General features: G+C 40.7%; 1 protein-coding gene across 1 annotated transcript in view; it reads right to left on the minus strand.

The window, feature by feature from the left end:
- Window positions 1-2,424: 2,424 nt before the first annotated feature.
- The window catches only part of LOC310756460 (uncharacterized protein), a 133,414-nt gene continuing 120,148 nt past the window's right edge, over window positions 2,425-15,690 (minus strand). The window contains exons 7-8 of the mRNA XM_083600588.1: window positions 11,135-14,211; window positions 2,425-3,011 (exon numbers count right to left, since the gene is read on the minus strand). Of these exons, the coding sequence (XP_083456714.1) occupies window positions 11,999-14,211 (2,213 nt within the window). The 3' untranslated portion in view covers window positions 2,425-3,011; window positions 11,135-11,998. The remainder of the gene's footprint in view (window positions 3,012-11,134; window positions 14,212-15,690) is intronic.

Below are 15,690 nucleotides of genomic sequence, written 5' to 3' on the forward strand. Positions count from 1 at the left end.
TGAAAGAACCTAAGGAAGGGAAATGATTGAAGAACAGATGTAAAGGCGAGCAAGATAACTAAGAGACGTGCGGTGAATGCAGTGGAAGTCTTTTAAAATATTTTAACTAGGATTTGTATATTGTAATGCTTGAAGGAGTCAAAATTAAGGGGGTGAAGCAATTAGCAATTCAAGCTAAAGAGCTAGCCCAGGAAAATGAAAAAAAAGTAACTACACTATCTAAACAGGGGGCAGAATTGCCGGACCCCCAGAGAAGAGCTAATAGGATTCTGGGAGGAATTCCAGAAGAAATACAGGCTAAAGAGTTGGAAGAAACTTTGAGAACCTGGCTATGCTCCACCTCCATCGTTCTGCCCGGACACTGAGGTCCAGTGCCAAGGGCCTTCTGGTGGTTCCCTCAGTATGAGAAGCCAAGTAACAGGGAACCAGGCAGAGGGCCTTCTCGGTAGTGGCACCCACCCTGTAGAACGCCCTCCATCAGATGTCAAAGAGAAAAATAACTACCAAACTTTTAGAAGACATCTGAAGGCAGCCCTGTTTAGGGACGCTTTTAATGTTTAATATCTTATTTTATTTTAGTGTTTTGTTGGAAGCCGCCCAGAGTGGCTGGGGAAACCCAGCCAGATGGGTGGGGTATAAATAATAATAAATTATTATTATTATTATTATTAGTAGTAGTAGTAGTAGTAGTACTCAAGGAGTTAGTTTGAAGGCAGAAGATGTGGAACGAGCCCATCACTGCCGAGGGCCTAAGGGGAGAAAATCCCCCAGGAATGTAATAATTAAATGTTCTAGAGAGAAGCTGCAACAGCAGGTATACCAGACTTTGAAGAAAATCTGGGATATCATATAGTTAAAGGTATGTATAGAGGAGAGTCCTTAAAGGAGAGCCAGTGTGGTGTAGTGGTTAAGAGTGGTGGACTCGTAATCTGGTGAACCGGGTTCGTGTCTCCGCTCCTCCACATGCAGCTGCTGGGTGACCTTGGGCTAGTCACACTTCTCTGAAGTCTCTCAGCCCCACTCACCTCACAGAGTGTTTGTTGTGGGGGAGGAAGGGAAAGGAGAATGTTAGCCGCTTTGAGACTCCTTCGGGTAGTGATAAAGCGGGATATCAAATCCAAACTCTTCTTCTTCTTCTTCTTCTTAAAGTCATTGCAGGAAGTAATAGAGAATATAGGTAACCAATATTGGTTAAAAATTGGAGGACTATACAACAAAATTTCCAAAGTCCAAGAGACAGGAAATAGGAGTTTAGAAGAGCCAATAGAGGAACTATACAAACAAATGAACAGACAACCCAACTTATTCAAAAGATGTGGAGTAAGGAAGAACAAGTTAGCGAAGCAAAGGTTGAAAGGATAATGAAAGGAACAGATGAGATTAAAGTAAGCAAATTTAGAGAGCTGAAATTAAAATTCTTTCTAAAATGGAACAGAACTCCAGCCCAGCTTGCTAATATGGTAGCAGGATTGAATTCTAGCTGTTGGCACTGTGAACAAGTCAAGGGATGGTTTTCCCATATGTACAGGGAATTCCCAGAGGTAAAGGAATTCTGGGGGGAAATCCTAAAGGTTATTAATGAAATTTTTAAAATGAAGCTTTCAATAGATTTTGATTTCATGACAATGGGTATACTTGGAAACATGGCAACAGAGAAAGGTGACCAGTTTACCTTCAAAGCTATGATATTAGCGGGAAAGGCAACGATAGCTTTAGCTTGGAAAGAGAGAGGAAAATGGACAGTAGAGGCATGGAATACTTATTTGTTTGAACTTATTTCGTCGGACATTGTCGCAGTCATGTCACAGGAAACAACGTGGAAGGTCAAGTCCACCACGATAAGGAACAGAGGGAACCCCTATCTTGAATGGATAAAAACTACTGGAACAAAAGACATTCGGTGGAAACTAAAGACGCTATGCCCGTGGCTGAGGATAATTGTTTGAATCCTTCCAATGGGTATTGGGGGGGGGGGAGGGAAAGGAAAAAACTGTACAGCAAATTTAAAAATTGTAAGAAGATAATATATGTATGTAAAAAATCGAATAATTTTTTAAAAAAAGTAATGCAAAACAGATTAATCAATTCCAGACTTTTAAAAACAACTGAAACAGCAATTTAACATGAATTTTACTATCTAACGAGATCACTGATCCATAAAATGAAAGCAATAATCAATGTACTGTACTATAAAAGAAGACAGTACTTTAGATTAAAATTAAAATTATTATTTTTTCTTACCTGCACTGATGATAGACATTGTTTGGATGGGGCTTTTATGCATTGCCGCAGTCACACAATCAATCAAAAACAGAGAACAAGCCACAGTCACAAAAATGAAAAAGCCAAATAAAAACGCAATTACTTTTAGCAAAAACAAAAGCACCAAATAAAACCTCCAAATCTCACCTCAGAACACTGCAATTGGAAATGGAAGGCTTTGATTACAATGGGGGGATGCAAATTAGCAGCGGAACAGTGAAAACAGAAGCTCAGGAGCACATTCGGCTTCCGAAGCAAAGTTCGCAAACTGGAACACTGACTTCCAGGTTTGCAGCATTTGAGTTCAAAGTTGTTCAGGAACTAAGCTGTTTTTAAACCGAGGTACCACTGTATATAGACATGGTTGCCATACATCCAGAATTGTAAGCAGTGTCTGGGCGGAAATTGCTGAAATGTCCGGGAAAATCTGGACGTATGACAGCCCATGTCGCAAGCGTAGATTTCGACAAGCTTCACTTGAAATAGATACGCCCCCCTCCCCAGTTCCTTCAAGCACTCCTCATAAGGCTTGGTTTCAGACCCTTGATGATCTTGATTCCTCTGCATCATCTTCATAAAGTTTTCCCTTAGAATGTAGCAAGCTGTAATTCTTAAATTTACTTTCCACAGTTGTTCCCATAAAGCAAAGTCAATGTTTTGTCCTACATCTCTGGCCCAGCTTCCCATTCATGATTTTATCATTTCATTCTTTGTATCTCACTCCAGTAACATTTAGATAATATTTTAACCTCCATATTGAGCTTTTTCTGAGCCTTCGCTTCCATTGGTGACAACCACCTTGGGGTTTTATTTTCCAGTAAATCTTTGTATCTTATCCACACATTGAACAATGCTTTCCTGACAATATGGTTTTTAAATGCTTTATGTGCTTTAACCTTGTCGTACCACAAATATGCATGCGATCCAAAAACGTTGTTAAAACCTTCTAGGTCCAAAATGTCTGTGTTCTCAAGAAGCAGCCAGTCTTTCAACCAGCAGAATGCTGCTGATTCATAGTAAAGTTTAAGGTCTGGCAGGGCAAATCCACCTCTTTCCTTTGCGTCAGTTAATATTTTAAATTTTATTCTAGGCTTCTTGCCCTGCCAGACAAATCTGGAAATATCTCTCTGCCACTTCTTGAAACAGTCCATCTTGTCCAAAATTTGCAATGATTGAAACAGAAATAACATTTTTGGCAATACATTCATCTTTATAGCTGCAATTCGACCCAACAGGGAAAGCTTCAAATTTGACCATATTTCCAAATCTTTTTTCACTTCTATCCAACATTTCTCATAGTTATCTTTAAATAAATTTAAATTCTTAGCAGTCATATTAACCCCCAAATATTTTACTTTCTTAACTAATGTTAAACCTGTCTCCTTCTGAAACCTCTCTTTCTCAATTGGTGTAAAATTTTTCTCAAGCACTTTAGTTTTTGACTTGTTCAGCTTAAATCCTGCCACATGACCAAATTCTTGAATTAATTCTAAAACTCTTTTCGTACTAGATTCTGGCTGCTGTAATGTCAAAACTAGGTCATCTGCAAAAGCTTTCAATTTATATTGTTTGGCTCCGACCTGAATACCTTTAATCAGACGGTCCCTTCTAATCATATTCAGCAAAACCTCCAGAACCGAAATAAAAAGCAATGGGGAAATTGGGCAGCCTTGTCGTGTCCCTTTCTCTAGCTTAAATTCCTCTGTCATCACATTATTAACTATTAACTTAGCCTTTTGTTCTGAGTAAATTGCACTTATACCATTTTCAAACCCTTGGCCCACCCCCATTCCCTGAAGATTTTTCTTCATAAAATTCCAATAAATATTATCAAAAGCTTTTTCCGCATCTATAAAAATTAAAACTGCTTTGGTATTGATGTTCACTTGCAGCTTCTCCAAAATGTTAATTATATTCCTCGTATTGTCAGACAGATGTCTACCTGGGAGAAAGCCGGCTTGATCTTTATGTATCTCTGCAACTAATACCTTTTTTAATCTATTAGCCAAGATATCAGCAAAAATTTTGTAATCCACATTAAGCAGGGATATGGGGCGGTAGTTCTTGAGTTGTGTCTTTTCAGACTCAGTTTTCGGTATAAGTGTAATGTAAACTTCCTTCCACGACTCTGGCACCTTTTTCCCCTCCAAAATTTCATCACAGACCTCCTTTAGTGGCTGAATTAACCAGTCTTTCAAAGATCTATAATATTTGGAGGTTAGACCATCCGGCCCTGGAGATTTACCCAACTGCATGTTCTGAATGGCACCTTCTACCTCCTGTTCTGTAATTTTGTGATTCAACATTATCTTATTTTCTTGAGAGATTTTTTGTAATCCATTTGTTCTTAAAAATTGGTCTAAATCAGTCTCTTTCTGTGGTCCTTGTGTATATAGTTGTTTAAAATATCTCTGGAAGCACTTTCTAATCTCCAATTGATTCTGTATGTTCTTTCCTTCCACATCCAGATTTGTGATAGTGTTTAATTTTTGTCTTTTTTTCATCTGCCAAGCTAGCAGTTTCCCGCATTTATTAGCCGATTCAAATGTCTTTTGTCTCATCTGCTTAATTTTCCATTCTACTTCCTGATTTATCATTTTCATATATTGTACTTGATATAACTTTATTTCTCTCAGAATCTCTTGCAACTTTGGTTTCACTCTTAATTTCTTCTCTCCTTTTATTTTTTCCAAGATTTTATCTTTTTTCTCATTTTGAATTCTCTTCTTTATTGCATTCTGTTGAATCAGAAACCCTCTCATGACCGCTTTGCTTGCGTCCCAGATTACTCTTTTTTCAACCGTGGTATTCAAATTTATCTCAAAATAATCTCTCAAGATTTTTTGGGCCTTCTTGGTAACCTCTTGATCTCTAAATAAGGTGTCATTCATCCTCCATCTGAAGCAACCGATTGGTGTTAGTTTCATCTCCATCTTCACCGCATTATGGTCGGAGCAAGTTTTTGGGCAAATTTCCACTTTTCGAGTCTTAGGTGCCAGTCCTCTAGTTATCCATATTTGGTCAATTCTTATCCATGTCATTTTGGCTTCAGAGAAGAATGTTCCCTCTCTTCCAAGGGGGTTCTTAGTTCTCCAGATGTCAATCAAGTCCATATTGTCAGTCAGTTCAAAAAAGGTTTTTGGTAGTCTGCCATCTTTAGTTACAACCTGTCTCTGCGACTTGTCCATATTTGTAGATACCACTCCATTCGTATCTCCCATCATAATAATGTTGTAGTCCATGTAGTCAAGCAATGTCTCATGCAATTTCTTGAAGAATTCAGATTTCCCCTCATTTAGTGCATAAACTCCTACAATCAGAAATTTTTCTCCTTGTGATTGAATCTCAATTGCCACAAATCTTTCTTGTTCATCTTTAAAAACAAATTTCGGTGATAGGCTCTCTTTGGCATAAATAACAACTCCTCTCTTTTTAACCTTGTCCGATGAAATAAACTCTTGACCCAATCTTTTATTAATCAGTACTTTCCTGTGAAGCCTTATCACATGAGTTTCCTGTAAACAAATTATGTCCAATTGTTCCTTTTTCAATAAATGAAAGACTTTCTTCCTCTTCTCCGGGGAATTAAATCCATGAATGTTCCAACTCAATAATTGCAGAGACATGGTGTGGTTATTCTATTCTCCTCCAACTGCTCTCAAAAGTTCTTCTTGTTCTGACGGTGGTATCGCTTTTTTTAGTTTGTCCAGTCCCAAAGGTGGTGGTACTATGTCTAGTACTCCTGATCTTAAAGCTCTTAGCTCTTCTAGTACTTCTTTTTGCAGGTCTTCTTCGTGGTCTCTCAAAAATTTTCCCTTATCTTCCACTAATCTTATTTTGAACTTTTTCCCTTTAAAGGTAAAAGATAGTCCCTGGGGGAATTCCCACCTAAAAACAATTCTGTTTGTTCTCAGTAGGGCCACCAGATCTCCGTAGTTGGTTCTAAGATCCAATAGATGTTTCGGTATATCCTTAAAAATCTCCACTCTCGAATCGTTGATCTCCAAAGTCTTCTGGAAGTGCGCACTCAGTATTTTATCTCTCTCTTCTTTCGTTCGGAGGGTAACCAAACAGTCTCTCACCCTGTTTTTTCTCCCTCCTCTTCCAAGTCTGAACGCACTTACTATCTTAAAGTCTTTCTCCAGCTCCAAATTCCAAAATTTTCCAAATTCCTGCGTAAGGTAGGTAAGGTAAGGTTAGGTTATCTTTTTCAAGTTCCGGTACTGCCCTGATCCTCAGATTGGTCTGTTTCTCCCTCAGTTCAATCATAGACAGAAGTGACTGATGGTCCCCAATCTGTTTGCGCATAGGTTTTATTTCTTCCTCTACAGCCACTGCTTTTTCTTCTGCTTCCACAGCTATTTTTCGATTAGACACAGATTCTTCCAGCAATTTTTCAATAGATTCTGTATTGGAATTCACCTTCTGTCCCAGATTATTAATGCTGGCAGTATTCCTGTCTATTTTAGTTGATTGTTCCGTAACTTGTTTGCTTAGGCCTTCCAATTTTTCATAAATTTTATTTAACACAGAAGTAAAATCCCCTTCTGAAGCCATTCCTTTTGACCCAGCTTGTGCAAAATCTTCCCCGTGTCACAGGAGGGCCGGGAACAGATGATCTACGTTGCTGGGAAACTGTGCTGGGCTGCTGCACTCTAGCCTTGCCCGATCTTGTTGTCCTATCAGTCATCACACTTTTGTCTATGAATCAAGGTCGATCCCACGGTCAAGTCTTATCGTGGAAAATCCCCAAAGTCCAGAATGGAAAAATCCCCCAGCTGGGTGTGCAGCTTCAATGTTCCTCTAGGGGGACAATGTAGCAGTCATTAAAGTTACAATAAAGAATCTTTTCCAACTTTCTTAAGTCCCCATCAAGAAAACATGTAACAGTTTCAAGTCCAGAGAAGACCTTCAACAGGTATCTCCTTTGCAGAGTTAACCATTAAAAAGTTACATTGTCTATAAATAGTGCGACTCTCAGTGCAACAATTCTAGTGGACCTGGCAGTCCGTTCCCAGGAGTTAGATAATTGTCTCTATTTTTTCCAGAAGTAAGAAAGTCACCTTTCCCTCTCCCCCCCCTCCACTAGCCTGGGGGGGGGAGTTCTTTCACTTTGATCTTCGGATTTGGAGCTTTTATAACACCGCTCTCTAGGTCTTTAGCTTAAAGAGTCTTTGCTTTGAACTATGTACAGAAAACGGAAAGGCAGACTTCCTGTTTACACCTTCCCGCTTCAGTGCCGAATTAATCCTTTTTTTCTCCTTTAAGTCCCAATTCTTAAACTTCACCTACTCACGGGTAGTTGTTTAGCAGCCGAATTGTCACAGGAAAAAGGTCAGCGCTCTCCGGCAACAGCTGTGCGGCTTCACCCCACAGAAAAAGCAATCGACTCTCAGCACCGTGCCAAGCTCCCGTTGTGCTCCGGAGCCCCTCACGGGGTCCCTTCGCTAGTCCGGGGGGCGCTACAGGTGCCCGCCGAGTCCCACGGTCACAGGCTTTTCCTGCCTGTGATTTTCACAAGGGTCTCCGCTTCGCCGTAGCGGACAGACCCGATTTCCGCGAAGCTTCTCCCTCCGAGCTAGGAGACCGCCATTGCCGTTGGTGCCGCCTCCGGAAGCCGAATATTGGCCGAAATATTGGGAAATATTGGAACAAGAAGGAGACAAATTGAAATTGCAGAGTTTTGAGAAATTAAAAGATAAAGTGCGAGACTGGCTTCATTATTATCAAATAAGAGAGGCCTATAATTTGGATAAAAATATTGGCTTCCAGGTGGAAAAATCAAAATTTGAAACAGAACTGTTAGATCCCAAAACTAAGATACTTTCTTTTTTTAAAAAAGATATTTATTGAGATTTTCCACCTTAATACATTAAAAAAAAATATCAAAAAAGAACAAAAAAGTTAAAAAACACATAAAGTTTACAATCCGTATTTTCAATAACATATTTCCCTGACTTCCCCACACCTCCCCTTCTTATATTCCAATTCAAATTGTTAGTTCAACAAGTTCTTATCCCCAATTTTTAACCTTTTTATATTTAATTCATTTTAGAAAAACCAATTTTAACTTATAAACATCAATATTTGTACATCAGTGCTCATTCTAAAGCCTTTTTCTAAAGTCGACCCAAATTCCCTTCCACGAATTCCCCAATTTTTCATACTAATAACAAAACAAAATAAAAAACAGATTATAATTGTGCACCCTTTGGATTCCCAAACCCCACCCCCACCCCTTTCCCGGTTTCGATCCCCAACAAATGTCCATCAGTCTTAGTCTACTATCAGCCTGGAGACCTCACGTCCGAGGCTCTTAATTCTCTCTCAGTTCCTCTCTGCCGGTTTTTTTGATAGTCCTTAGTATTAAACACCAGATCTCGGAGAAGCTCTGTCCCAATAGGGTCCATGTTTCTTCCAGCCAGACCTCCATACTTAAAAGTGGAGCCCAAATCTTGTTTCTTACTCCTTTTAAGTCCAAATGTCCCGAAAGCTCCAACTTCCACCTTAATCAAATTTGTAATCCATAGGTCTTCAGATCTCCACATAAGGAGATCTCTCCATTCTTCAATCTCCAATTCAGACCAGATTTTCATCATCCAGTACTTATTTTCCTTTGTAACCATCATGTCAGGCCTCTGGCTCAATTTCTTATTTTCCTTTGTAACCATCATGTCAGGCCTCTGGCTCTCCTTTGTCATCTGCAAAATTACAGCTCCTCCTTCCTTTTCCTCAGGAACAACATATGTCTCCTTCTCCACACTCTCAAAACTCTCAAGTTTCTCTTTTTGTCCAGCTGCATGGGCTTCCTGAGTCAAATCCTTATCAAATTCAGTAATGTTATTTACTGTTAAGTTCAGAGTTGCAACATTTGTAGCCAAAACATCAATTTGGCCTTGTAACTTTCCCAAGAGAACAAAAACTCTGTCCAACCCAGCCTGAATTTTCCCTCCTCCAGCCATTCTTGTAATGTCCCAAATCCCCCTCTAGAGGGATTTTGGTAACTTAGTATCTTTCCAGTTCAAATCCAAAAATCAAGTTAGTTTGTAACAGTTCTTCCTTGTTTTCAACAGATTATAACCAAATTGTAGCAAATATAACCAGCAGAAACAACAAAAACAAAGTTCTCTTTTCCCATCTTGACAGCTAGTTTGACAGCTGTCAAACTCTTCAATACCTCATCAGCAGGCTCTCTCGTGGATCACTCCCGGGTCCGGGGGGGGGTGGCACTTCAGCTCCCAAAATTAGCTCTTTATCCTCCAGTAAGATTTCTTATATTGTCAAATCGTGAAATTAATATCTTTTACCAAATAAAAAAGAAAGGATTCTCTCGACCTTAGTTAGCAGGTCCTTGCTTTAGGTTATCTACAAGACGGGGAGACGGACTTCCTGTTTGCGCCTTCCCCGATCGTGCCTAATTCAAAAGAAAAATTTTTCTTTCCAATTTCCGTACTACTCACGGGTTGTTGCTTTAAAGTACAATTGCTCACAAGAAGAAGTCCGCGCTCTCCGACCATGGCAATGCGGCTTCACTCCGCAGGAGAAGCAGTCGACTCTCAGCACCGCGCCGCTCACCCCGTCCCCCGTTCTGAAGCCTTTAAAAAGGCTCCTTCACATGTCGGGGGGGGGGCGCTAATGGTGCCCGCCGAGTCACCAGGTTCACAGGCTTCACCACCTGTGATTTTTAAGGGTCCCCGCGTCGCCGCAGCGGTCAAAACCCAATCCTGCAGAGCCGATTCCCTCCGGCCATTAGCCGATCGCGCTAACCCGGAAGTCCTCCAAAACTAAGATACTTTCAAGAATGTATAACTTGCTGTTAAAATGGAATACGCAGGATGAAACGGTTAAATCTGCTATGATCAAATGGGCACAAGATATTGGTCACAACATTATGTTCGCTGACTGGGAACAGTTGTGGACCACCGGTATGAAATTTACGGCATGTAACGCCTTAAGAGAGAATATTATGAAAATGATTTACAGGTGGTACATGACACCAGTCAAGCTTGCAAAAATATATCATTTGCCCGATAATAAATGTTGGAAATGTAAAGAAAATGAAGGTACATTCTTTCACCTTTGGTGGACGTGCCCAAAGACTAAGGCTTTCTGGGAGATGATATATAATGAAAAGAAAAAGGTATTTAAATATACCTTCCTGAAGAAACCAGAGGCCTTTCTCCTGGGCATGGTCGGCCAATTGGTGCCAAAGAAGGATAGAACTTTCTTTATGTATGCAACAACAGCAGCAAGAATACTTATTGCAAAGTATTGGAAGACACAAGAGTTACCCACCCTGGAAGAGTGGCAGATGAAGGTGATGGACTATATGGAATTGGCAGAAATGACTGGCAGAATCCGAGACCTGGGAGAAGAGTTGGTGGAAGAAGACTGGAAGAAATTTAAAGACTATCTGCAGAAACACTGTAAAATTAATGAATGTTAAAATGATGTTGGATTGAAAATAAGTGGCATTAGCAACAAAGTTAATAAGAATATGCAAAAATGAATTGATAATGGATGAAAATATAGTTATAATATGTTAAGATATAGAGTTAAGATAAACGAAAGAGGGTAAGGATTTGCTGATTTGATTATTTAAATGGGAATACAAAAAGGGGAGGTGTGAGGAGGTCAAGGAAACAAGCTAATGAGTTTAAAGTTACAAAAAACGGATTTGTTTTTAATTCTTTTTTATCTATTTGTTTTTTGTATTTTGTATTTTTATTCTTTTTTCTTTTTTATGTATTTTTGTATGTTCTCTTTTTTGTATCTTTTTCTTTCTATATGATTTTTTTTATTTTGTAAACTTATGTTTTTGTAAAATCTCAATAAATATTTTATTAAAAAAAAAAGAAGATAATATTTTAACCCTGGAGCCTAATAACTCCCTTTCAAACTGTGAGTTTTGTTCTGCAAATCCGTTTAAAAAAATCTGACTTAAATGTTGCATTCAACTGATGGTAAATTGACCAGTCTCCCTCCCACCTAGAGGAAGAAGTTCCCTTTATAGGGATCCCACATACTATAAAGCAATACCACACAGCCCTAAACCTAACCACCCAATACATCGACCTCAGCGGGTAAACTATTGGTCTGCTGTGTCAAAGTTTTACTGGACGTTTGGAGAATATTGGTGAGAGCACCTATAATCTCACAGTCACCACTTCCCCTGGAATAAGAATCACTTCCGTCCAAACCAGTATGTATGTCTGTAATTATGACAATCTGACCAATGCTTAGATGACTTAAGCCCTATATCGGACTCCTCTCCATGGGTTTCCCGCCGAATATAGAGCATGGTCCAATCCCCTGGACATTCTCAGACATACAGAAGTCCTTCTCAAGGTCTTGAAGGAATCTGAAGAGGTGATTCAAGCAACACAAAAGGAGATTTCTCCTAAAGAGCAGGAAGAACTTTCTGACAGTAAGAGTCAACAGTGAAAAGGAACTCCCTCAGAAGGGGGTGGACTCTCCTTCATTGGAGGTATTTAAGAAGTTGGATGGCCATCTGTCATGGATGCTTGAAATGAGTTTTTTTCTGCATGGGCGGGGGTTGGACTAGATTCCAAATCTACCATTCTATTATTCACCCTGCTGTGAGTTCTTGAATTGACTTTTTATGAGGGAAATTTTATCTACATTCCATGCACTGATATGCTTTCAAGCCTGTATGAATTATTTGGTGGGCCATGAGAGTGGCACTCTGACTGAAGCTCTTCCCTCATTCCAAACACTAAGAGGTTTTCTCTCTTGTATGAATTATTTGATGGAAAGTGAGACTCTGGCTCTGACTGAAGCTCTTTCCACATTCCAAGCACTGATAGGGTTTCTGCCCCGTATGGATTCTGTGATGGGAAGTGAGATTCTGCCTGTGACTGAAGCTCTTCCCACATTCGAAGCACTGATATGGTTTCTCCCCTGTATGAATTTTATGATGAGAAGTGAGATTCTGGCTGTGAATGAAGCTCTTTCCACATTCCAAGCAGTGATATGGTTTCTCCCCTGTATGAATTTTATGATGGGAAGTGAGATGATGTCTGTGACTGAAGCTTTTTCCACAATCCAAGCACTGATGTGGTTTCTCCCCTGTATGAATTTTATGATGGGAAGTGAGATGATGTCTGTGACTGAAGCTTTTTCCACAATCCAAGCACTGATGTGGTTTCTCTCCTGTATGAATTCTTTTATGGTTTATGAGATGGGGGCGTTGACTGAAGCTCTTCCCACATTCCAAGCATTCATATGGTTTCTCCCCTGTATGGATTCTTTTATGGATTATGAGATGGGGGCTTTGACTGAAGCTCTTCCCACATTCCAAGCACTGATAGGGTTTCTCCCCTGTATGAATTCTTTGATGGGAAGTGAGATTGTGGCTGTGACTGAAGTTCTTTCCACATTCCAAGCACTGATGTGGTTTCTCTCCTGTATGAACTTTTTGATGGGAAGAGAGACTCCGACTGTGACTGAAGCTCTTCCCACATTCCAAGCACTGATGTGGTTTCTCCCCTGTATGAACTTTTTGATGCAAAGTGAGCTTGGACTTTTGACTGAAGCTCTTTCCACATTCCAAGCACTGATAGGGTTTCTCCCCTCTATGAACTTTTTGATGCAAAGTGAGCTTGGACTTTTGACTGAAGCTCTTTCCACATTCCAAGCACTGATAGGGTTTCTCCCCTCTATGAACTTTTTGATGCAAAGTGAGGCAGTCCTTTCGACTGAAGCTCTTCCCACATTCCAAGCACTGATAGGGTTTCTCCCCTGAATGAATTATTTGATGGCAATTGAGATTTGAGCTGCAACTGAAGCTCTTCCCACATTCGAAGCACTGATATGGTTTCTCCCCTGTATGAATTCTTTGATGGGAAGTGAGATTCTGCCTGTGACTGAAGCTCTTTCCACATTCCATGCACTGAAAAGATTTCTTCCCTGAATGAATTATTTGATGGCAAGTGAGATTTGAGCTGCAACGGAAGCTCTTTCCACATTCCAGGCACTGAAAGGGTTTCTCCCCTGTATGAATTCTTTGATGGGAAGTGAGATGTATGCTTTGATTAAAGCTCTTTCCACATTCTAAGCACTGATAGGGTTTCTCCCCTGTATGAATTCTTTGATGGGACGTGAGACTCTGCCTGTGACTGAAGCTCTTTCCACATTCCATGCACTGAAAAATTTTCTCTCCTGAATGAATTCTTTGATGGGAAGTGAGACTCTGCCTGTGACTGAAGCTCTTTCCACATTCCAGGCACTGATAGGGGTTCTCCTCTGTATGAATTCTTTTGTGGGTAGTGAGATCCCCCTTCTGACGAAACCTCTTTCCACATTCCAGGCACTGAAAGGGTTTCTCCCCTGTATGAATTCTTTGATGGCAAGTGAGATGTATGCTTTGATTAAAGCTCTTTCCACATTCTAAGCACTGATAGGGTTTCTCCCCTGTATGAATTCTTTGATGGGACGTGAGACTCTGCCTGTGACTGAAGCTCTTTCCACATTCCAAGCACTGATAGGGTTTCTCCCCTGTATGAATTCTTTGATGGGACGTGAAACTCTGCCTGTGACTGAATCTCTTTCCACATTCCAGGCACTGATAGGGTTTCTCCTCTGTATGAATTCTTTTGTGGGTAGTGAGATCCCACTTCTGACGAAACCTCTTTCCACATTCCAAGCACTGATAGGGTTTCTCCCCTGTATGAATTCTTTGATGGCAAGTGAGAGTATACTTCTGATTGAAGCTCTTCCTACATTCTCTGCAGTGATACAATTTCTCTCCTCTGTGAATTCTTTCATGTGAAATGAGGCTATAACTCCGAATGAAGTTCTTTCGTTGATGGGAGGTGGACTGGGAGCTCTGGCCGATGTTCTCTACATACTCTGAATATTTATTTGATTTCTCCGACATGTGGATTCTGTTATGGTCCCCCTTGTTCTTCCCTTCCCATTCATCACCATCTGCAACGAAGAGAGAAGATAATTATCGCCTCAGGAAGAAATGGAGCTCCAGATTATTGAACAAAGTTCCCTGCCCCTTTTCTCACCAAGAGACTTGACAGTGCTCCGTTTCAGCCTCAAGAGGACAGCCTTGAAGTCTAACTTAACGGCATTGTAGATGTGTGGCATCTTCAACCCCCTAACACTTGAGCACGCCTGAAGGGTGCCTGACTCTCTTGAAACCAATGGGCCACACTGCCAGCATACTGTGACCAGGGTGCAGATGACACAGAACCACTCAGAGCGAAGGGGACGTGGTTCACATCCATTATTGAACAAAGTTATTGAATGCTTATGATAAAGGAAGGACTGAAGTTAGATGTGAGGCCTTACAATAGTTTTCACTGCCTTTGTTGGCTGGTATTAACTGACATATTGCTTGGCTTTTATCTGGGATAGATTTTATTTGGCTCAATCCTGGAATCCACCCCATATGCAAGGTCAGTCATCTCTTTGGTCAATCAAATGCAAACAGAAGCCAAAACAACAAACCTGACAGAAGTTACTTCAACTTCCCTAAAAACTCTCAAGCCCACATTTAAGAAGGCCTTGGTGGTTCAGACAAGCCTGGTCATTGTTTTAAAAGGCATGACAAGACGAAGAATATTCACAGAGAAAACAGTTGATATCCCTCCATTCGGGGCTCACGGTGTGGATGTTAGAATCCCAGATGCTGTTGGTCTCCATCCAAATACTGGAGGTTCATCAAATAGAGCAGGGATGTCCAACAGGTCGATCATGATCTACTGGTAGATCCCTGCAAGGTTTTGGTCAATCGCAGTCAATCGCTGGCCCCCTCCCGGATCCTCCTTCCATTGTTGGAGAATGGAAGACAGAGCTTACAAACCGAGGCTGGAGGCTGCTTTTCCCCCAGTGCTCCTTTGGTGAGTTGCTAATGAAAGCTCAACAACTTTGACCTGAACCCCTCAAAAACAGGGGTAGATCACTCCCAGTTTTTAATTCTGCGAGTAGACCACAGTCTCTTGGAAGTTGGCCACCCCGAAATAGAGGTATGTATGGAATTTCAAAATTGATGTTTAATGAGAGGGTCCATGATCCCACAATTCTCCTCCTTGACTTCCTTACGCAAAGCTCTCTTGTCGGGATCCAGCAACGTCCCTGCCTCCTCTGAAAGAAGCAGGAACATCTTCACCTGCACACTCCCCACCAGCTGTTGCCTCAATCTAAATTTGGTCTAAATTTAAACTTTTTTTTTAAATCTCTTACTTCACTTTGAATCTCCTCTCATTTTCATGAGGAGACCAACTCTGTATACCGTATTTTTACCTCCATAGGGTGCACCGGACCATAGGGCGCACCTAGTCTTTAGAGGGGAAATAAAGGGGAAAAAATTATTCCCCCACCCAGCCCCAAAGAGCAAAGAAGCCAAGACAGTGAGCGGGATCCATCCCGCTGGCTGTCTTGGCTTCCTCTTTAGTC

This window comes from Podarcis filfolensis (genome assembly GCF_964270895.1).
Source record: "Podarcis filfolensis genome assembly, chromosome: 2".
NCBI classification, from domain to species: Eukaryota; Metazoa; Chordata; class Lepidosauria; order Squamata; family Lacertidae; genus Podarcis; species Podarcis filfolensis.